Below are 24,510 nucleotides of genomic sequence, written 5' to 3'. Positions count from 1 at the left end.
AAGCTTGGAATGAGCAGCTGCCCTTCAGAGAAGACATGACAGCACAATAAATCAGACAGAGATGGTCAAGCTTGTCCCATCAATCCATAGTTTGATTTTGTTTGAAACTACACAGGGGAATAATTTCACCACCTAACATTAGAAATCTAGCTTCCTAAAGTAGGAAACTAGTCATGCTGTGTGATGCATGGAGAGACTTTTACTCTTCCAGAGATGGTTCAGAACACTTAATTGAGGAACACTGAACTCCTTGGTTTCTCACCTGAGTGACTAAGGGGAGCTACTCTTACCTTACCAGTCAAGTCTAAAAAAATGCAGTGATTAGCCTCCCCCGAGCTCTGCCATGCTGAACAGGATTTTAATGAAGTCACTTGTGATGAAGGATTGAGGTAACTGGGTCTGGAGGAAATTTTTCTAATGGAAAACAAATGTTATTTGTATAGTTATAACAATGCATTGGTACAGCGTGGGTTATGGTACTACACCAACATTGCCCAAATGCATTTAAATAATAATGCTGCTTGCTTTTCTTTCTGGTAGAAAAAAAGCATTACAAAGCTTCTTACTTTGTCACTCATCCCACGTTGGTACCACATACATGGAAGCCAAGCACAGATGCAAAAGCACTCTTCATTTTGACAAAAATTTGTCCTTTGTCTCTGCAAAATCAATGACTCCAGGCCTTTTATAAATGATTGGTAGCTTCTGGGCGGGTATTGGAAATTAAAGTTAAGAAGAAATAAACCTTCTCATTGCCATCAGCAGAATTTAATCTGACTAGGTGGGATTTTCCGTTTATGTTGGCAAACAGAAGCATTACATATTTGGACTGTTTATTCCGGTAACCTTAGCTAGCCTGCAGAACTGCAACATTACTCCTTTGATTAGCTCCATGCAAAAAGATCTTGCGAGGTGGAAAGATCTCCTACTCTTTCTATATTTGGCAGGACCAACTCCATAAAAATGTCCATTTTGCCACGCCTCTGATACCCCACTGCAGCTGCTTCCTCTCCTCATCCCACAGCGAGATATTAAAAAGTTTGCAGGGAACCTTCTCCAAGTTTATCTGGATGTACAAAAAAGCCAAGAATGCGCTTGTCAAGGTTACAAATATCTAGGGAGCTAAGATAGTTTTTAGTCTAACTGGCTCTTCAAAATATAATAGAGGCCTGCCAGCTGAAAATTATTAACTGCTGGCCGAGCAGGGATTGTGAGTGCACTCTGTAAGAGATGGAGCAGGAATTATATGTACCTATACTGCTGGAATTCTTACAATACCATAATAGAGCCATCCTACCACCAGATGTGCTTATAATGCTTTCAAAGTGCACTCTTAATATCTAGGCAATTGAGGCACTTATTTCATTTCATCCTCCTGTCTTGTAACTCAGGTTTCCTTTTTAGGGAGTGATAGGATTACTTCCTTCTCCTGATCCATATGTTGCGAGGAGTTTTTTTCATTATTATTTTCGTGAAATGGCCTTCCATGAGTCATTTATGTTTGAACTGATCTTGTAAGTTGTTTCAAAAGTCAAATGGAGCCTTACTTTGATGACTGTAGAAAACTTTAATACCCTTATATAGCTTTTTAAATATGGTCAGACATATGCTTTTTTCTACAGCTTGTTTAAATGCCAGAAAGGTAATTATGAAGTGTTAGTTGGTCAGTGCCTCTTTTAAGCTGTGGCGTATGGTTGAAATTATCACTATAGTCAAGAGGAAGATAGAGCTTTCTTAAGATAATAGGCTCCGTGATTTATCTCACATCTTGGGAAATAACTGAAAGTTGTAACTTTAGGATGACCTAACAATATTTTCTCCAGATTATTTTTTGTCCTTCTGCCCTCTGAATAATATGATGCTTGTTATTTTTAAAAAAACCTCATAAAACCAATTATGCTGAACAATTCATTCCATCAGGGGTTAGGTCTGCTCTCAAACCTATTTTCAGAGCAGATACATTAGTTCACCTGGTATCCGCTGCTGGTTTTTGTCACTGTATTATCTGAAGCGAGTTTCAACTCTCTGTGTACAAATTTGATGTTTCGTGAGAGATCAAGAGACCTTCCAACACAAACAGGTCTACAGCCTGTGATGAGATCGGGTTTATCATTTGTGTGTTCATTTATTTTAAATAAAGGAACTACTGCCTGTCAGGTACCATTTTCTGCAATGCAGCCTTTGGGGGAAAAATAGTAAAGGAAAACTGTTCCAGAAATAGCAATTTTCTAAAAATGCTACCTCTCTGGAGAGTGGGGTTTTTTGGAATTCCATCAATATATTTTAATTCAGTCATAATAATTTTAGAGAAAGGACTGTTATTGTTGCATCTGTTTAAGATAGGTATCAAATATGATGTCCTCTGTTGGGATGGCTAGTAAAAGAAAGAAGTAACAGTAGTAAGTAAACAAATAAGTGCTGTTATCCCATTCAAAATGGAGTGGGATACCATTTCTGCTAATGATGGAAAGACACGTCCTGAATATGAGTTCAGTCTCTTAACTGGAAAAAAAAAAAGAAATAATATCACACCGGCTTCACCCTGAAGTATTTCTTTTTTAAGTTACTGAAGGAATACTGATGTAAAACAAGTATGTCAGAAGAGTCAAGCCTTTTGATTTACTGTATTCAGCTTCTGAAGACTGCCATACACCACGGAAACCCACAGCCAGTTCCTTGCCTATTTACGCCATTTTTCCATCAAAGCAATATATTTGATTCAAAAAAAAGAGACATTTCTAACTGACAACATTGGAAGTGACATCATTACTTGGCTTAGTATGATTCAGAAACTGAAAAAATATGTCCAGAATTTCCTCTCAATTTTCTTTTTGATTCCAACAATACAGTTTTTATGCTATAATTTATTTTTTTTTTCTCTCAGACCATTTTATTGTGGCAAGATACAGAACTGGACTCTATCAAGCTAAAAAACTTAATGCTTTCCTTTTCTAAGCAAGGGTGGCTTTAAGCAGGAAGGCAGGAAGGAAGGCAGGAAAGCAGGAAGGAAGGAAGGGAGTTATCTCTAGCAGCTCAGTTGTCACTCTGTGATAATCTGGGGAAGCAGTGAAGAATTGGATTACATAATTAGTTAGACTAATTATAATTCTATAGAAATTATCACAATTATCAGCAGAATGCTTAGAACCAACATTATGTGACAGCTAGAAAACAGCAAGTGCTCCCATGTCTTCAGTGAATTCTCTGCACTTGTGTGGCACAGGCTGCCTCTTCTCCTCCAGAGACAATATTCAGTACTTATCTCTCCCTTTTCTGTATGTTAAATACTTTTAGTTTAACTATTGCCTTTTTAGGATAGTGAACCGTCTCTTCATTTGGTTGTACTACTCAACCTGATCTTTGAAGAAAAGAGTAAAGAATTCATCAGGGAGAATAGTTAAATTCCAAGCCAAATTCACCATTATTAAATATGGGGATATGTTTTCTGAATTCAGCTGACTGATTCCCCTCAAATTGGCCAGTAGATTTTTTTAAATTTTATTTATTGTTGCTCGGTTCTACATCAACTCTACCTTTGTCACTGAGACAAGAATTCATTCCTCTTCCCCTTAGCTGTCAAAATCAAGTGTGGAAGTTAATCTAATTGTCTCGGCTTACCTTAGTCAGCGGAAAAGAAAAAGGCAAAAATTTATCGGTTGTTTGATACAAAATGGTGTGCTTTACAAATATAACAAACATATTTAAGTAACTGAAAATTACCCCAGTGGAAGCTAGTAACGTGTTCAAATTAAACAAGAGAAATTACTGGCCGCTTCTTGACAAGCTGGAAGGGACAGCCGTTCTCTAGAAGCCTTCAAAGAAAAAAAACCTGTTTCATTTGCTTGTGTGAGTAAATGTGTGTTTATATGCACAGAAAAGGCTGGATTTTCACTGAGATGTCTACTTATAGCAGGTGTTAATGAAACTCAAGAAAAATGCAAAACTTCTCATATCTAGAGCTCACAAATCATGGTGCTATTTTGATATATCATCATCTTACTGATTGCATCTAAAGCAATCCCTCAATCTAATATTGATTCCTGGGATGACTGACTAGCTAGCAGTGGGCAAAAAGCTTTCAATTTTAATCATAAAACCATAGGTGATATTTCATCAGATTTGGTGTATTTGAGTCTAGTATTCTAAATGTCTTTACTAAACCACATTTTTAAATGTATATGTCAATGTTGTTATTATTTGAAATGTGACTTGACTACCTATTTTGTGTGTTGGGATGAGATCCTGAAACACTTCAGTGCATGCTTAACATGAATATTTCCATTAGAAATCGATGTGACAACATGCATGATGAAACTTGAGCACGTGCAGAAGTGTTTCCTGGACCAGGGTTTGGCGAGCAGGAAACCAGCAACAGGATAAGAAATTCCATCGTCTCCTCTGCTTTCACTACACAGGGTAAGATAAAGTGGTTAAAAATGCCTGTATTCCAGTTTTGCTGGTGTTCCCATTCTTGCTGCCATCTGGAAACAGGATGTTCAGAAACTATGGACAAATGGCAACTGCATATATTTAATAGACTAAAACAAGATGCTTGTATTTGTTGCATGCAGGCAAATCAACTGCTTGTGCATGCAGTATTTGGAACCTACCACTTCTTCAGGCACATCAGTGTGGACAGACTAGAAAAGATGTGCACCAGTTTAACAGATATATTATACTTTTCCATCTCTGCCTACTAGATGAAACTAATCTGTAGCTGATACATATAAAAATATAAACTACTTGCATAGCTGAGAGATAGTAAATGTAGATCATTTTGCTATAAACATTCAATCTGATATATCAACATATCTACTGGCAACATAAACAAGACCTCTACTGTGAGTAGCTACTAACCACTGATAAATATTAGACAAGCATTTAAAGTCCATTATTTTGCATCAGTACCTGTCTTTCAGTGAGGTCAAGGTTTACTGCTATCTCATATCGCCTCAGCCTGGTCAAATAGTTATGATGAGCAAATTCTGCTTCTAGCTCTCTGATTTGCTCCTTGGTGAAAGCTGTCCTTTCCTTCCTGGGTTTGCTGTTGACCTCTGACTTGTAGTTTCCTTCTTGGGAATCTGGAAAAGAAAAAAAAAAATGGAAGTAATGATAAGTGCACAGCTAAATAGGAAACAAGCCCAAAGATAACAATGTGCTTAAGTTACATTCTTCAAATTTTCTTATCTCAGAAACACACCCTTGCTTTCATACCTATGGATTCTTCACTGTAAATCAGGAAAAGCAGCAGTAATTCTGACAGATGTCAGTTGCTGCTTCCATTCACGCGTGTCAAACTTTAGCTTAAAATTTTGCAGTGTTTCATTTCCTAACAGTTCTCTGTAGAATTTCTGCAAAGCTTCAACTCCTTCCCACTTCTGGCAACTCTTAGTGCATCCAACCAGTACAGGATGTGTATCATTTGACTAGTGTCTTAATGAGTAATACTTCAAGAATCTCCCTCTCCTATCATTTCACTAATACTTTAAGCCAAAGCTCTATTTTAAAGAACACACTTCAAGGTTTAGTCCAGTTACACTTTCAGGGAAAGGTAACAGACAAAGCATAGAAAAATCAACGTACATCAAAAAGAAATCAGTGCGCACATCCCATGTGATAATGGGATCTCCTCCTACTCGTGCCGAGGTGCAAGTAGGGAGGTTATGCCACAGCTAGTCTCAGTATAGGAAATTTGCTACCACGTCAGCTCATTACCAAAGGAATACTTTGGTCACGATCAGAGAGCTTTGCTGAAAGTTTCATTACCACCCTTCTCATTCCTTTTATTCTCAGAAACAGGTACATTTGGTCCTGAGTCAAACTGCTGAACTCAGTGACAATCATTCTGTTGCTGTCAGTGAAGTCTGTTTAAATAAATGAAAAGAGATCAAACTGTAAAAAAAAAAAAGAAAAGAAAAGGGGGGGGGAATAGAAAACAGAGAAAGAGAGAGTGGAAAGAAAAAAGAAAAAAGAAAAAAAAAAGGACCAGACATTTATAAGTTTGGGTATGATACAACACCTGTAAATCCAAAATTAGCAGATCAGTAGGAGTATCATTAGTCAAATTCTGGCCTCATGAACCATCTTAAAAATGTCACAGATAAATTCACACTTCAGCTGCTGATTTAAATAGAAACCTGCATCAACATCCAAATGAACAGGCCCGCAAGAAATCACTCCCTGGGACTCTGTGTCAGATGAATCATCGACATGCCTGAGACTGTCCAACTGGCCAGTGGGTCTGGTTTCAAAACTACAGTCAACTATCTATGTTTCCACTTTTTGTCAGTTACTCTATTGCTTGGAAGGAACTTTTTTTTTTTTTTTATGAGAACTGTTGATGTTTGACTCAGTGCTATAGCCATTAATTTAAAATGTTTTAAAGCCAATGGATTCAAATCACCAAACCTCTTAACTTTTGCTGACATAACACACAGAACTTTGCTTCAGACGTGGTTGTGCTGCTGGTGTGTATGACTGAGGGTATCTGCCGATGTTGTTGAGTGGATTTGGGAGCTGTTCAGTCACAACTGGAGTAGGGATTTTCTAGGATAGGACCCCATTAGATGGCACATCCATTGACTACAGTGTTGGATCAAGGTCCATTATCCAAACTTAACATAGAAAACTTGACAGATCAAAACCACCTTAAACCTAGAAGTTCACATTTCTTCCTTCATACTAGTTGGCAAACTAGAGCCACTCTAACTCCTCTCTGCATTTTTCCATTGAAGGAACATGCACTTTGCTTTTCTTCCTTGAAACTTCCCTATCTGCCACCTCATCATAAGGTCCAAATACTATGTAGATGGCTTGAACTTAAATACTTAAACCCCTATATCAGCATTCCAATGAATTACTGGAGATAGATACCTAACTCATTTTTCTTAACATTCAGACTTACCATTCCTATGCCACCAGAGATGTGTTTCGTACATGTTTGAAAGCAGGTGGGTGTGCATACTGCTTATATGCAGTACAACACATGCAAGTCATTGCTAAAGCCCTCTTAACAGTCTCAGTAAAGCTATGCCCATGTGAGGCCATGAGCCAAGAGGTCTTCCCATGCTAGTACTTTCTGTAAGAAAGATCCATGGCTCATTTAATTCCAAACTAAAGGTTGCAATCTTAAATAAAAGTAATGCACCTACAGATGACACTGACAACATATTGAAAATTAAATACTAGAAATGAAGACATAAGCCTGGAAGTGTAACAGAAAGTGGGGTCAAAGGTGTAAAACCTTGGTAGCTACTGCTATCATGAATGGTCAAAGCGAAAAACTTCAGGAGTACCCACCCAAACATCTCTCAGAAGGACACTGATCTCTATAAGTGACTGAGACTTACAAGACGAGCAATTTTTCTGCAAGCATATGGTCCCATGAGGAAAACAGAATTACTATATAGCCAGTAAAACCATAATGAGTCAAGTCACTGTTCAGGTTAATACTCATGGTTCTGAGTTCCCAATTTGCAAATGTGGTTAGCATCTAAATTCCAGGTTCCTGGGATACTGATGTAAGGAAAGGGAAACGTAACTCCATGAGTAGCATTTGTCCTTCATCTTTGCCAGCATAGAGGATACAGCACTGCTGGCAATGCTAGCCTGCACAGATCCTGTGTGAACATAAGTATGCTTGGACAACTGGTTATTTAGACATTTCTGCCATTGCTGGATACTACCTTTAAGTCAATGCTGGATTGTAAGCGCCTGGCACAGTTTTGTCAGCAGTATGATTTCATCAGCAGACTGGCAGAGTGGAAAAGTTTCAGTCTTTATTTATTTGTTGTGAATGTCATTGCATTTGTAATAGTCAAGATACTCTGAAAAAACCCCCACATGATATATTCAAATATTGCTGAAAGCAAAAGCTGGAGAGGTACACAGAAACCTGAAACAGGTACATAGAAAGCTGACTCCCTCTCAGTATTGAGGTTCACGGTACAGAACAACTGTAAAACTAGGAAATCTGTTTCAGCAAAGATCTAGCTAGCAAGACAATGGTATTTTGCTTAATGCTTTTGAGATCTTGAAAATATATCTAAAAAGAGACTTAGATAGATGCCAGTTAGGTGAACACCAGTTACGAACTCTTACTGTCATCTGACTTTCTCTGCTGTAGTGTTGCTGTGGTTCATGTACAGATTGCCTTTTATTTCCTATTGACATCATACTAATTGGAATAGTAATTTTAGAAATGTTGGTTGTTTTATTTTCCAAAGTGGCAAATCTAGGTTTTCTGATTGTTTCTTTTTAACAGTCTCTATTGAGTCAGGATTGGGAGCTCCCATCTCTTTCTGACCTTCAGGTCTCTGTTCATATCACCTGACTAGCTTCTCTTTGGTGGAAAATGGGTGGGAGACTTCGAAGAGATTTTTGGCAGAACTCATGTCAGCCTACATCTGTTTTGCAGCTGTTGCAACAAAGACAAGAAAAAAGTCCCAACAACTTTAGTTTTCTTCTACTAGCTGCATCTTATGCCAAATGGTAGGTGTAGAGTCAGAGAACAAAGCCTAGGGGGATCTAAGTTACACTCCTTGCCTCTCAAAAGGCACACGTAAAATATATACAGATGGTACAAACCACTTGATGAAACATACAGCAATCTATATTGTCTGTCTTCCGTCTTCTCCCAGACAAATTCTGGCACAGTCTCAGAAGATGTAGCCTACATGCAGGTATTAGTACCTTATCAGTCTCTCTTATGGAAACCTTTGTTCTTTGGATGTCAAGTAATGCAGGTGGTTAAACACTGCTTTGAGGGATGCAGGTCATACCTCTTCCTCAGAACTGTTTTTATCAGTTTTCAAAAACTCCAGGCAGCATCTTTAATATCTTCTGTTAGGCAAAAATGCTTGTTGGTATCTGACGTAGAAGGTACCATTTGGAAAGACATTCAAAGCTGTACATGACTGTTCTACAGATCTTTGGAGGCTTGGATTTTTCCTGACTTTAATAATAGCTCAAATTTTTACAAAAAATTGTTACTAATCATACTGTTCCTCACCCTTAAAAGTTACTTCTACTTCACTCTAAGGAAAGGCTTGGTGTTAATCCTAACATTTATATTGTCCTGCCAGAGTTCCTACTTCCTTCTCTCTACATCGTTGAGAGATGAAGCATACCAAGCAAACACAGGATCTAACTCCTATGTGTAGAATATGAAAAGTGGTCATTTTGGCATTTTTGCTTTTGATGCACGCCTAGAAAAAAAAAAAAGGGGGGGCTATTCACAGAATAGGGAGAAGAGACTGGTCAGAATATCCATAATACAAAGATCTGCTGCTAACTGGGTAGGGTCAGAATCACAGGCAAAATGTGCAAGAAGCACCTGCTATTTTTTTCTTGGATTAGTTCAACAGCTGACATACCCTCATTTCTCAGACAGAAATGAACTTGCAGTTAATACCTGCAATGGAAGATCCCAGACAAAATTTTCAAAAATAAGTCTGATTGGTAGTGCTCTATGAGCAGTTGCAGATGGTTTTCAGATCACGATATCCACACAGACAGTGAATAGTGACAATAACCACTAATGAATTGTGACAAAAAGGCCATCGGAATTTCACCCCTGGAGTTGTTGTTCACTGACCAGGCTTTCAACTTTCACTCACATCTTCCAATACTTTTTCTTAGAAAGCATCTACCATTAACAACCTATTTCTAAATTAATTTCTCTATAAATTTATAGTGAAGTTGGCTAAATTAAATGTTCTTAATCACATACCTTCCTCTAAAGGATGTTAAAGTGTTTGCAGAGAACAACTACTACATGGTTATTTGCTTGAAAATGAAGCAATCTCTACAAAGTAATCAATGCAAAAATCTTGTTACTTCTGAGTAGTTTAATGTTGCGTGAAAGAACATTTCTTCCAAACTTAATTCCTCTACATTTGTTTAAATCACTGACATGTAAACAAAAGTTTAAAGCTTCTAAACGTCAATAGGACACAACAATGATATGTGATTCAATGCAAAATGTTGGTGGTGGTTTTATTGGGTTTTTTCCTCCTTCAAGATATTGGCAATATGAACTTAGGGAAAAGTTCTTTAGTATCAGAGCAATAATCTAGCAACATATCTTTAATCTAAAATACACATGAAGAAAATAAGCAACTTTGTACTATTACAGTTGCAAAGGGGTATTATGGAGAGGACAACTGTATTTTTTAATGGTCAGAAGTACATACTGTTATACAGCTGAATTGCCTAATCTAATTTTTTTCTGATGCTTTATAGTTAAATATTTTTTCTGACAAAATTAAATAGCTCACCGAGATACAAGCAAGGAGCTGGCATAAAGGTCTCCATATGGTTCCTATTGCCAGCAACTACATGTGAGAATAAGATTTACCCAGAAATAGTCACTTTCAAACATTTTTGACATTTAATAGAGAATACTATGCATTTTTTCCATGACCTTTTTTTCTACTTTCATTTCAAAGTTGCTCAGAATTCATATGTAAACTTACCCTGTGTCCAAAACATTGCCCGTTGCTTTGCAGGATCTTAATTTAAATCCTTAGTCCCTACTTTTAAGAATAATCTTTGTACCAAAAAAATTAGTTAACTCCTGGACTGTAGAAAACTACATAGTTATGCTTACTTTGAAGCACCTACTCTTATTTGCACCAGTTGAGACTATGCAACCAAATGCTGCAGACTGAATTGATCTATTTTTGTTTCATAATTTTTCTTCTCTTTAAAGTCATTTAAATAATATTCCTAGAAGATTTTGCTCAGCTAAATGTATAGCTCCAAATCACCGAACATATTCAATCTGAGTGCCTCTTTTGAGAATGTCATTAAGTGTATTTCTGGAGCTGCAATTCACTAAACTTATTTAGAGAATCCTTTCTGAAAATTGGAACAAACAGCATCATCATTTCCATAACTCACAACTCTGCATGTGCAAATGTGCAAAGCTGCACAGTAGCACAAGTGCGACATCAAAATTACATGAATCCTTCTTTTCATTCTAATGAAAGCAAATTTTTGTTTGCTTATTGAGTTAATGCTTTCTAAAGCAGTCTGTGACAATTTACAATTTAAAACAGCCTCATATCCACTCCCAAAAAAAACATGAACTGGCACAGCAAAACCTGTGAGTATTCTGAAACACACTATATACCATCCTAAACCATTACCTACTAGTTGTTGCCGCCAACTTTTTTGTTATTACTGCCTCCTGAAAGCACAAGTCTAGGAATTATACTGCACTATCGGAAACACTGATTCATAACACTGTGATAGCTAATGCTGCAGGTTTTTGAAGATACCTGTCCTGGAAAAGATGTCCTTCTGCCAGGTCATCTGATCAATCTAATTATAGAGCAGGTACATGTCACTTCTTCAAACCATGCAAATACGAAAGACAACATATGATTCTCTCCTATGAATAATTACACTAGTTAGTAGATCTTCATGTGGAAGACACTTACTCTCAATCCCAAATGTTTGTATAATTACAGCTTATGTTAGGAGAGGAGACACAGGATTTCCCTTAAAGAAACTTTACAGGCTGCATTTTAACAGGACTTTATCTAGTAGGATTTTCAATTCCCATTTGGAGTTCTGGAGATACATCTCTTACATGCAGCATCAAATAACATACACGTGGTGACTGCTTGCCTATTTACCAAACCATTTTTATAATTTGCTTTCATGTAGAAGAGCTTCATTAAATGAAGGTGAGAGCTGCCAGCACCATCTCCCCACACAGTAGCAGTGAGTTCTCCTGAGTAAGTGTTAACCTACAAATTAAACCAAGAAATTTTACATGCAGAAGCCTCTTAGAAAATAGACATCCAAGTGGAGAACACAGTAGTTAAGATAGGAGTTTATATAATCTTCCTTCCCTCGGGTCTCACTTCCTAGGCATCTCCCACAGAGGCTCTCTCCTACCCAAAGGAAGCAGAATAATAGTGAAGAGCGACCAAACCCACCCCAAACTCTGTGCGTGCCTCAGTCATCATCACCGGTCTGATGAAAGCCCTTCCCTGGACAGCAGCTGTATTGGAACTCCAAGGAGGCATTAAAATACTCCTTTTTGCCCTACTTTATTGAATAAAATTACTTAGGAAAATAGATTTTTTTTCTGCAAAGATGGTACATAAAAGATCTAAAGCTCTACAAACTGCAGGGAAGCGGCTGCTTAAGAAGAGAAAAGAGCATATGACACACAGAACTTAGTTACATAATCACCTCTCAACAAGCCTTATCTCCCTAAAATGATGGGATGTAGTTTTCATTTTAGCTTTGTGAAGCAGGGAGACCATTGTCCTGCCAAAAATATTAGAACAGCCAACAGTTCTGGGACTCTGGTTTAACAAAAGGCCATATTTAATTCCTGTCTAAACAAAAAAACCCAACTTTAAGTACTTTAATGATAAAGAATGCACTCTGGATGATTTAATCCTTTTAGCCAGTGAGCTTTTTGAGGAGATGCTTTTTCACAAGTATATGTAGATCTGCCTCTTTGTCAAAGTTAAAATATAGTTGCGGTTGCTTCACTTTATATGATATAAAACACTAAATATTTAGCTTAAGATACTGCCAGCAAAAACAGAGATGAGGCTAAGGAATGGAAAAACACATTGCAGTGACTTGCTGCTAAGAAATGTATAGAGAAATTATACCAGTACTTATCCTGCATGTGCTATCTAGAATTTAAATATCATTAAAATAGTTTGGGGTTTTTTTCTCTGTAAAGCCAAACTGACACTGTTAATATTAAGAATCCAAAGTACAGTGGGGATGGGAACATATGTCAAGCAATGCATTTTACAAACCTTGTTTCTATATTAACTTCTTTATATAAATGGTCATTAGTTTTATGTGTTTTCAAATTTACATTCAAAGTCCCTTGCATTCAAAGCAGCAGTGCATTCCACCGCAAGACTAGTGATGTCTGCTTCCCAAATGGCAGTCAGCTCTTGCTAATAATTCTGTTGCTTAGAAAGTTCAGACCTTGTGGATATTATTCTTCGCAACTGTGAGTAAAACACTTTTGTGAGGGGTTACAAACTTGGTTATTCCAAGTAAAGAAAGTAAATAATTGAGATTATTTAGTTTTAAGATATCGGTACAATAAATCTTCATTGTGAATTTCCAAATATCCTTCTAATAACCAATCATTGTGATTTGTCCATATGCAAATAGACTTCAATTTTTTTACACATAGTCACTATAGTCACCTTATCTGAAATTGCTGAAATCAAGGTGTGATTTCCAGACTTCACCAAGTGTATAGCTTCATGCTCTTCCTTCCTTAGCTGACATGCTATACACAGACAGTGCCATTTCCCCCGCTCCTCTCACACAAGACATTACATTCGAAAAAAAAGTAAAAACCAGAATCTATAGTAATTCTTGTAGATCTTGTAACAGACCACATCATTGTGCCGCTTCACTAGAGCAAATGGTGCGGAAAAGAGTGTGCCATTTGGGCCAGTTTCTGAGGAGAGGCCAAGTTCTTCCCCAGATTACAGTGGGCAAACCGAGGCGAGCTCAAGAATTTCAGTGGAATCGCTCCTCAGTCACAAGGGTGTCGGAGCCGATTTTAATCCCACTGTAAATCCCAACTTTGTGTATGATCATGAGAAGTCTTGAGCTGATTAAAGAAAAGTGTTTTCTTAGGCTCCTACATGTATATTTTCTCAAAATATACATGCAGAACTTACAGTCAAAAATCCTACTGACTTCAAAGTTTTCTTTTTTAAAAAAATTTATTGCAATTGCATGAGCTCCTGTCTGAAAAAAAAAAAAAAAGTTTGCACATAAGCCAAAGAATCCAGGCTTTTAGTTTTCCATACTTAGCAATAAAAGTTGAAACACTTACAGAACTTTAATACAGTTGGAGTTTCTTTAGGGCTCCATATTGCCTCACTCACCCATCTTTCCAAAGCAGGTCTTCAGGATACAGTTACATAAAGGAAAATATAAATGGGTACCAACAATTCTACTTTAACTCTCTCTAAGAATTATTTTGCTGCTACAGGAAACAGGAAGCCACTTCACAGTGGTATTTTTCAGTGTAATTCTTCCACGTGTGTTACACTGACTAATTTTTGTTTTTCCATTCATCATGGAACAGAGTTCTTTGGAACTCCTTAATGATGTAGTGAAAATTTTATATATCTTGAACATGTGACAGAAAAAAACAGTGTCTGGAGCAAATCTAACATCCAATATTTCTGCTTAATCCTATGTTAGTGTTCCTTTTCTCCTTTCTTTTTTTTTTTTTTTTCAATCAGTCTGCCTCAAATGTTTTTACTCTTTCTAAAACCTGTCCCTTTGAAACACTTATAACTGGCCTCTGCAGCGTACGCAGAACCTTGCAGAATTGCAGGATCACAAATCACCTTCCATTTCACTTTCTCGATGAGTGTCGCAGTCCTGACAAGCAATTTCACGTGGCCACTCCGTGCCTTGGTGGCTGCCTGTGTTGGACATGGTTCAGCTAGCGTGGCATTACGGCTTTCAGCGTGAGGCACAAATATAATCCCTGTCGTCTGGGTCTTTAAGAAAAATCATAGATTTCTGTGCAAATGCATATGCCTGCATATGTTTTAGTGACATGTTTTGTAAATCTTATTATCCCTCAGAAAGCATTAAAATGGAGCCAACAGGCCCAGCTGTGCTCATAACATACCTTAGTAGATATCCAGACTTTTTTTAAGAACAGAAAAACACACACACACTCTCCTACCAAACAGGGTTGCTGTTCTGGGTGCATTCTACTATTTCGTTCACAGTTTACTTTACAACATTGTGCTGAAGTATAACATTAACTATAAAAATGGAAAAACAGTGGAAAGTACTTTCCCACATGCAATTAAATGGAATTACCTGTCTTTCAGGGGAAACCAAAATAAAAAGGGTTATAAAATAAAATTTTTCAGATGCTTAAACTATTTACACCATTGGCTTTCAGACCAACCATGAAAGTTTCGTTTTTCACTTAAAAATATTACTATCTGTTAATACTAGATAGAAAACCTCCTAATGATTGCTGTAGAAGTCCTGACTATCAGCTGGTTTTGACTAACAAGTTCTCCTACTTAGCAGCATGCCACATTTTCCTTTCTTTGTGTTTTCTCAAATGATTATCGTAAATGGCAGAATCCATTAAAAACACTCAAAGGATTTGTCATGTTTGAAGTTAACACAATTTCCTTTTTCGAACTATAGTACAATTGTTAAAGGATGGAAAAATGCTCACATAATTAAACAGAAAACCCAAAATAGTTCTCTAAATAGTATGTTGCGTAAAGGAAATAAATCTGTAAAAGAAATAAAATCTAACAGTGCAGGTTTAAGTTTTCTGCTAAATCTCTTTTACTATTAATTTTACCGTCTAGGAGAGCTTTTTGATGAATAATTTTTCTTGATTGCTAACAATCAAACTTGTACAGTTAAAGTTTGTGACTCATAATGGGAAGCTTTGGCAGGTTGCAATAAAAAAACAAAAAACCTTCAACTTTGATGTGAGCAAAAGCTGCAACATAATTGTTTGGAGTACTTCCTATTATTTTAAGATTAGAGTGCAAGAAAACATTTACTATACATCTACGAGGGGACGTCACTTCAACTACGGGTTCAAGTATAGCTTTGGAGATGGCAAACTTTTATGCCATACTTGTACTGTTCTCTTTTATATGTAAGATATAGCGAGACTATAGGTAAACTAACTAAGAGGTCTAAGCCTCCTTTAAATGTCTAAAAAGGACTGCTACTTCCAAAGTAGTTGATATTCCTTACGTAGTCTTAATTTTTAATTTGGAAAGAGAACGTACACTAATAAGGACCTGATTTTGCAAACATATCAGCGTGTACAGAAAGTTCAGGTCTCAAGTGAGCACTATGAGAACAGATATATTTAGAAAGAAAAAAAAAAGAATCCCCCCAAACCCAATAATTAAACCACAAGTCCACAGTATGTTAGTCAAATCAAAAGGTCATTTTGTCCCCAGTTTCATTTCCAACTCCTTTTCAGTAATGGAAAGTCTTTCTGTGACCCCTATACTAATACAGAAGTAGAAACTTTTATTTTTCCAAATAAGAGAGGCCATTTCACACACTAATGATAAATAATATGGCTTGAGTCTTCCATCGTTCACTTCACACAACTTGCTGCGTATAAGCTGAGGAAGAAAGGCTTTCCTGGTAAAGTAAGGTGCTAGTGAAATAGTCCGACAGTGCATGTCAAAGCATAGTAAATCCTATATATGTTATACAATCCCAGACGGTATTTGGTTTACTCTTTTAAACAAAACTCATTTTAAATACCTACTTCCACTGGGATAAGAAAATTAAGAAACATTCATTACAATTGAAGATACAAGTTGGGTAGGTATAACTTTTTTCTCCCTCTCAAAAGTTGTAACACCAAAAAAAAAATACAAAGCTTATTTAAGTCTTCTGTAAAACAACCCACATCAGTCCCCACATTCTCTATTGTGACCAGCTGTCACCTCCAGTAATGGTTGGCAGGCTGGAGGTAAAACATCATCCCCCCCTTTTGACTCCGAAAGTGTTGAACTCCGTCGTTCTAAGAAATGAAAATTGCTGGTTTATTTCTTTGCTCCTCTTCCCATCCATATAATCTAGGGTTGAATGCTCTGCAGTAAGAGTGGATGCAATACTTGAGATTATTGGATCACAGGAATAGGGGGAAAAAGAGCAATAAAATTATTAGCACATCTACTGGAGGATGTAGGTGTGTACTCTAAAAAGCAGAGACTTGAAGCAACAATGAAATCCCAGCATATATACAGCAACCAGCAATTCCAGGGAAGGACTTCATGCAACAACAATGAACACTTCATTCGCCAGTGCTAATGAGGAGAGGAAGGAGAGATAGAAAAAAATCCCCCTCTGAACCACGAAAAAACCCCTTCTGAACTCTGGTTTGGCAGCTCTGCAAAAGGGTATGTAGCAGCTCCGAAACGGCACAAATTCAAGAGGTATATTAAGAAGAGGAATAAAGGTCTGCAGCTTTCCAACAAAATGAGTTATAGCAGTTAGACACGAGCGCTGGGGTGTTACTCTTTTCAGTATAAAATTTAATTCCATCTAATTTTAAACTACTCGGTCACTGAGTTTCAACCCAATTAAATACGATGATTGGACATTATACTATTTTTATCAAGGGTATCTTATTTTAAAATTGCACAGCTTTGAAAAGCCTTAATGCAAAGAAAGAAGCTTTTCCAATCTTTTTTATCCATTGATAACCGCCCCAAATACGGGCCTCTTGCTCAGGATCTTGATGCAAAGAGGAAGCCTATGAACGAGGGAGTGTTCGCCTAGCGCAGCCATCCCTGTGATATACTGGTTGACAGTTTCTATTGCTCTAAAACAAAACCTGAAGCATCCAATCTCAACTGTCTGCTGTGAGACAGAGTGTCACGAGGGGGATGTAAAGGTATGCATCGAACTTCTTCATTCCCTCTCTTCCCCTCTCTTCTGCTGAGGGCTCCTTAGCAACGCAGCACTTTTAGGATTCATCTGCTTGCTGCCTGGTTATTCAAAGCATCCAACTAGCATGACTTGCATCTCCCTTCCTTTCCGCGGTCCCTGGTGACTCCAGTCAGTAGAGCAAATGTCACTGGGGCTTGGATTTATCGCAGATGCTGGACCGAGCATGCTCCGGCACAGCACAGCTCGACAAAAATGGTACTTGTTGAATAACTGCACTGGGCTGTTTTACATTGTTGCAATGTTTTCCAGGGGATTTATAGGTCTCTGGGGCACTAAAAACATGGAGCAATAGCTTCTTTTGCAGATGTAAACATGAGTTTGAATAAATAGTTAATTTATGCTGGTGTTACAGCATTTGGCGGATGTTCCTAGTCATAAACAAGCTTTCTCCATCTTTCAAAACAAAAACAAAAACTGGATATTGACTTTCTCTATCATCCAAAACCCCAGCTTGCTTCTTAAGCAAAATTGGACCCGGTTCATTTCACAAATCTGAGACAAAATTCAAAGGGAAAGGAGGTTAAGATGTTGGTCTGCTAGGGTTATGGCTATGCTGAACTCATATAAAAGATAAAAGAGCCTAACATGCTAATATATCTGATGTTCTTATGCAAGACTGCCTTCTTTCCATTAAGTAGCGAAAAGACAGCTACTGTTTAACTGAAGAAACTGATGGAAAATCCTCCTTACTATATAAACAGTGGTTTAGGCATAAAAAGTGTTTAGTTTATGCATCTGTGCATTTAGCTGAACACTAAACTTTTTCTAAACACAATTTGGTGCCTTCCTACTCCCATATATTTTCACTTTCTTTTTGAAAGCAGGAAATCTGTGTCTTCTCATGCCTCAAAATGTAAACAAAAGAAAATTAATGATTTTTGTATCATGTGTTTTACCTAACCCACCAGAGAACCTCAGTACATTGCTCCTAGAGTTGTAGTTTCCCTTTAAAGTCTGTCTTTTCTTTTGGGTTTGTTGTTTGGGGTTTTTTTACCTTATTTCCAAGGGAGACTTTGGTCTACCATCACCATAAAAGATCTCATTGGTTACACCATCTACTTATTCTATTTCGGGATTTAGACTGCTTGCTTATTTGGTATTCTGTCATTCAGCTACTTATCCACACCTAAAGCCGAAGAAAAAAAATCTCATAGTCATGCAATTACAACAGAATGTTCTCATTTTACTGCCCTTAGCTTTTAAGTCACATCGATAAAAATGTATACATAAACCATTTTTTTTCAATGATGGTTTCTATTCCTGGTTCCACAAATTTGATCTCTTTCGAGCTGGCCTAGTCTCTATTAAAAATTCCAATATCAACCCCTTTCCCTCTTCATTCACTTTCATGATGTCAGCCCTTCAAGCCCTTGACACAATAAAAATTGTCTTGCAGTAACCGCCATGCAAGCTAATCTTCAGTTTTGTGGACAAGATGAGAAGATGTTGATAAGACAAGGCTGAGAACATGAAAATATCACTGGTCATTCCTTCTTGGATTGCACCAATAATGACCAGATAAGAAGTTCAGGTTAACCATCTTCCTTCAACATATTAATGAGCACTAATTCACCCACATATTAACACACAAGTCAGGTAAGTTTATTTGTGTGGATGGTGCCCTGTTTGTAAATAGGACCTGCCCCCAAAAGCTACTGAATAGACCCACATTTACTTTTGTGTGTCTTAAGGCATCAAAAATTACTTTTAATCAGTTAAGAACTAATTCTGATTTGTTTTTATTTTATTCACTTTAACTTGCACTGAGAGTTAATAGGACCCTATTACAGACAGTTTGCTACTACTTGAAGTTATTCATCATTAATTGTCAGAGAAGGGACACTATCAGGACACTAATGCATGACCCTACTAAGCCTTAAAGGGAAATACATAAGCAAATATATTTTTATAATACTACTTGGAAAAGACTACAATTCAAAGACTGAAGAATACCTGCCTCAGCTAGGAAGGCTAGTTCCCTAGCTAGGAGGACATTTGTTTGGTTCAAAAACAGTGGAAAGAGCCCAGAAGCTGTTTCTTTGAATGAAGATATGTATGCACTAATAGAAAATATATTATTCTTCTATATTCCAAATATATTATTCTTTAGTATTAGTGTGGCAGTATTTCTTAAAGGGCCTCCTCATTATACTGGACACTGCATACTAACAAATGAAAGTCCATGCTCCCAAGAGCTGACAAAGCATTTATGGTATGCTGCTCCTGACTTCTTCATGGTGGTAACAAACAAGTGAAAACATTGATCACTGCATCCCAGCTATCATGATCCTGGGTATGATACCAGATCAGGTTTTAAGAAAAGACTGAGGGAAAACATCATGGTTGTGATGTCCTTCAACTCGGTCTCCCAATTCATCTAACTGAAAACAACAGTTCCTATCTTGAGCAAGACTTCGATCCTGATTCGACTAGGGTGTGGCAATAACCGGACAAATTTGTATAACTACATATTGTTTTGCATATAAATAGTATCACACAAAATTCATATTTTAAATAACAGTCCTGGGGAAAAAGAAGGACAAGGAGGAGTCAGATTGTGTATGATCTAGTAAAAGGTGAGCAGACCGGGCATAGGATGATGTTCAGGTCATGTCTCGCTGAGGTACAGGTGCAGAAGCAATGGCAACACAGTGTGTTTCTCTAAGTCAAAATGGTCTCCTTAAGTGGTGCAATTCTGAAATTCCTTACAGTATGCTTATGACAAAAAAAAAAAAAAAAAGTATAATTTACCCCAAAGGTTTCAGGAAATTAAAGAATTGTAGGAAAAGGTCAAAATATGCAGTGTCCTCAGACCTGTATCCAGCAAAAGGCTAAGGAAAAGAAACATGTTGGTGTCTAAACCAAGAATGAAAGGACAAAAGCAAGGTGAAAATGTGGATATAGTTCTCAGCAAACCTTTGTAGACTTTTGTGAGAAGGTGAGCAAACCTTTTGTGAGAGCTAAGTCCATAGATGCTCATGTCTTCTGAGCCACATATAGTAATTCAGATGCTTTAACACCTGAAAACACCAGTCTTTGTGGGTATAAATCAGTGTATCTTCTACACAACAAATTGGTAATATGCAATGTGGGTAGGATCTATTCATTTTATAAATGAATAGTTCAGAGTAAAAGATCCTTATACATAGAAATCTGACCTAAAATTCCAGAAATATATTCAGGAAGCATGAATACAAGCCACAATCACCCAAAAATGGTTTCAGGGTGGAAGCAATTTCTGAAATTATAGAAGCGTCATTACAAATGCTAGATAACCATTTATCAGTAAGAGAGCTACGAAAATCAGACATTTATTTTTAGGCAACTCATACATCACGTTGCCCATGGGTGAAATCACTTATCAGTATTTAGACTTTCATCTTCCTAAGCATATTTAGAAAACAGCTGTTTTGAAACTCCCTTTGCACACAGGAGATGTTTAGGGGAACCAAAATCATTTTTAAAACTTGGTAAAAGAACACACATAGTGTATGAAAGTCATTAGCTCAAATCCAGGTCTGAAAACCTGTTTACAAATCACAATCCCACGGAGTACTCATACAGGATATGAACAATAAGTTGTTTCACAACTTTCAGGAATGTGTGTGTGCATGAAAACAAAGAAATGGTAGAAAGTGCTCAGAAAAGTACACCGCCTTTTGCAGCCATTTTTCTAAGGAAAATGACCTTCAGTGACCCGCTATGCTGTTCTGGATTAGTCATTTCTCTACATCTTCTGCTGCTATTCATCATCAAATGTATCTGTCCTGTTTTTAACTGGTTATTACACAAAGGCTTTCCTCTCACATCCAGAACCTTGTGAATCATTATGAATACAATGTCCTGGAATATCTATACCGTTCCTTTCTCAAAGCATTCAATATTTCTACAAAAGTAGTTAGGAACCGGTAAGGCAGTAATGACGACATGCCAAAAAATGATGTTCAGCTCTTCATTTACTCTAAATCAATATTAAGAAAAATGTAGGAGATGGCAATGTTATATCCGGTACAAATCATCACTTGGACAAAGCATAGCTGACTCTAGACAGAACCAAAGTACTTGTCTGAAATGCTTCCTTCTCTCCGAATGCCTTCTGCCTCACCCCTCCTCCTCCTGATGTTAAGACGTGCAGGCAGATGCCCTTGTCACTGCCTAGCCTCTGTGTATTTGCTTGGATTGATTCTCACTGTGCTTAACTCTCACTCCAGATGATGAAGATTATGCCTCGTCCTACCCGAAACAAAGCAGGTACCAATGAGCAAAATTTGCTAACTGATGTAATGCATATGCAGGTATTAAGTCACGCATCCTGAAAAAAAATTTGAGTTGATACATAAACACACAAGTAGTCTGCTTAGCGTGAAGATTCATACAACGTACCACTTTCCTTTCCTGCTCTGTGCACTGGCTACCTCTTGAAGTAAAGGGTCCACCTCAAGGTCTCTCTCCATCTGTTTAAAGCCCCCCCCAGAAACAGCTTGAGCAACCTGGCAGTTTTTTCTCTCCAATATATGACTTTTCCAAGACGACTGTGTTCCACTGGAACAATTATAAAACGTGAGAGGCTCACAAACACAGAGCCAGGTCTTTTTTCCCCACCAAGACTGACTCTCCATTGCCATAAGAAAAGTGTGACTCCAGAATTCATGGCTTACAGGGGCAGACACAAAGCTCTCTTAACTCTAATTTAGTAAGTTACGCACATACGCACAGCACAGACAAAAGCTGTGTAGTACACACAGGAAAGTTAATTCTTTTCTGCCATATTAATATAAAGAATTTGCGAACATGACATCTTTGGATTCTTGTAAAGTAGCTTAAAAACTGTTTATTATTTCAATTCATCACATACTAAAAGTACTTGACCAGCACAAATAAAAATAATGAACCAGCTTTGAAAAAGAGGCTGTAGCTTTTGCTCTGAACAACCCTGAAATTTTTTAATGCTTACCTGGAGCTTGCCCAATCATTAATGACTGGATTAATTCTTGGAAAAGAAGCCTCTTTCTGATTGGATTTATACAGTCTGCATGACACATTTTTTCAGGTCAATTTTTTTGTTGGAAGACAAAGTAAACAGGAAACTCCCAAGCATTTAACTGTTACAAAACTAGCTATGAAACCAAAGACAGAAGTTTCAAAGTTTTGAGTTGCAGGATTATTTAAAATGGCTTGAAGATCTCATTTTAGCACTACCTCATCCTACTATTTTTGATCTGGAAAAAATCTGTTCCTTCACTGCATTCTTTACAACGTCAGAGATATTAAATGAATCAACAGGGAAAGTGATCCCTTATTTGCTCAGCAAAATGTAAAAACATTCTTTACAGTTGTCATATAACTAAAATTCCTTGAAGTTCATGTAATGTAGAGCTAAGTGTTTAGTAGCCCTCAAATTTTCCTTCTTCCTGTAACAAGGTGCTTTAGCAGTTACATAAATAAATCTTCTAAGGACATAATCCAAGAACCCTTATGCAATTTTTATTCACACGTCCTTTAAGACATACCTGTGCTTATTTAATCTTATGGGATTTTCCCTTCTATTTTTTTTATAGATCATCTTGAAAGTGGCAAAACCAGGATTCCCATCTATGCAGAAGTCTACATGCTACCTGACTGATACAAAGATACAGATGCGCAGATGTTTCTTCATGTGAACAACTGTCAGCCTTTATGGTTAATGATGGATCATAAGTCTCTGGGAAACAAATAAACAAACAAACAAACAAAAAGATGACAACTGGAGGAGGAAAAAAAAAAAAAAGATGAGGCATGACCAGACTTTGTATCTCCTACTTCAAATTTCCTACATTCCCATTAGCTAGATTTGGAATATAGCACTTTGAGGAAATTCAGCTTTTATAATCTCTCCTGTTCTCTCCAACTCTTCCCACCATTTCATTATTTATTCCTAATGACCACAGATTATGTCTGTGATACATCAGGACCTAGACAGTAGTGTAGTTTCAACAAATGTGCCTTTTCAGCACTCGAAGCTACCAAAATCACATTTGAAAAATCATCTCTAAGCACTTTTTCAGAGTGTATATGGATTCATTTCAGGATATTTTGGCAAATGTAATTTGAAAACTAATCCCAGTTTTATAAACAAGTACTGTATTTTGCAGGAATTGGATTGTCTCACGTATGGCAGACAGATACATGCCTTTCTTTTTCTTGCTTTTGTTCTGTTATTGACAGAAACACCACTTACGTGGGATTAAACGTCAGCCAGGAAATATATATTGTCAGCTGGAGCCCCAAGTTATTTCCAGAATTTTTCCAAATTAGATCTGGCATCTGGCATCACAGCAAGTGCCATACTCCCTTTGGTTTAGTTTTATACCATTTTACCGTGGGTCTGTTTTTACGTCTCCCTGTCACTAGTGCGATCCAGAGTCCAGAGAACAAGAAAGAAAGGAAGAAGGGCAGCCCCATCCCACCCTCACATGAGGTCGTGTGATGGGGTAGGCTCCTGACTCAGGACAGAGTGTAGCAAAACACGTTCCCCTGACTCGTCACAGCACTGTCTTTCTCTCCAGTTGCCTTTAACCCTCCAGTATCTTCCCACCAAGGAAGACAGATACTTCAGCACTGTGCTGGGAGCATGCAAACACCCAGTCTATGGCAAGAAAGGCACAGATACAGGAATGTCCCCTTAAGTCACTACTGGTAAAAACATATAAATTTTTTTTAAAGTCCATATTAACCTATAAAACTCAGTATATATACAAAGCATCAGAGGACAATCTGAATACAGAGGTTAGAATAAGGGTTTGGACAGGATATAACTGGAGCCTGTGTTTATGCTTGCAGTAATTACAAGAATAGTTTCTACCTTATCATAAGTTCAAAATGTGAAGTATTAAATTTGCTAGCAATAAAAAATACAGTGGAATGTCAGCATGAGTCTGAAAATAAAAGGATTTGGATAAGAAAAAATTAAATATTTTATTTATAGGACTAAAGGCCAAAAAAAAAAAAAAATTACTGGTTGTGGATCCAAATCCAAGATAGAAC

General features: G+C 37.3%; 1 protein-coding gene across 1 annotated transcript in view; it reads right to left on the bottom strand.

Annotated features, from left to right (window-relative positions):
• The window catches only part of MEOX2 (mesenchyme homeobox 2), a 54,548-nt gene that overhangs the window by 9,267 nt on the left and 20,771 nt on the right, over positions 1-24,510 (bottom strand). Inside the window, exon 2 of the mRNA XM_054817833.1 lies at positions 4,909-5,081. Coding sequence (XP_054673808.1) covers positions 4,909-5,081 — 173 coding nt within the window. The remainder of the gene's footprint in view (positions 1-4,908; positions 5,082-24,510) is intronic.

This window comes from Grus americana, chromosome 2, assembly GCF_028858705.1.
Source record: "Grus americana isolate bGruAme1 chromosome 2, bGruAme1.mat, whole genome shotgun sequence".
Lineage (NCBI taxonomy): Eukaryota > Metazoa > Chordata > Aves > Gruiformes > Gruidae > Grus > Grus americana.
Note: the sequence above shows the minus strand (reverse complement) of the source record. Positions and strands in the feature narration are given on the sequence as shown.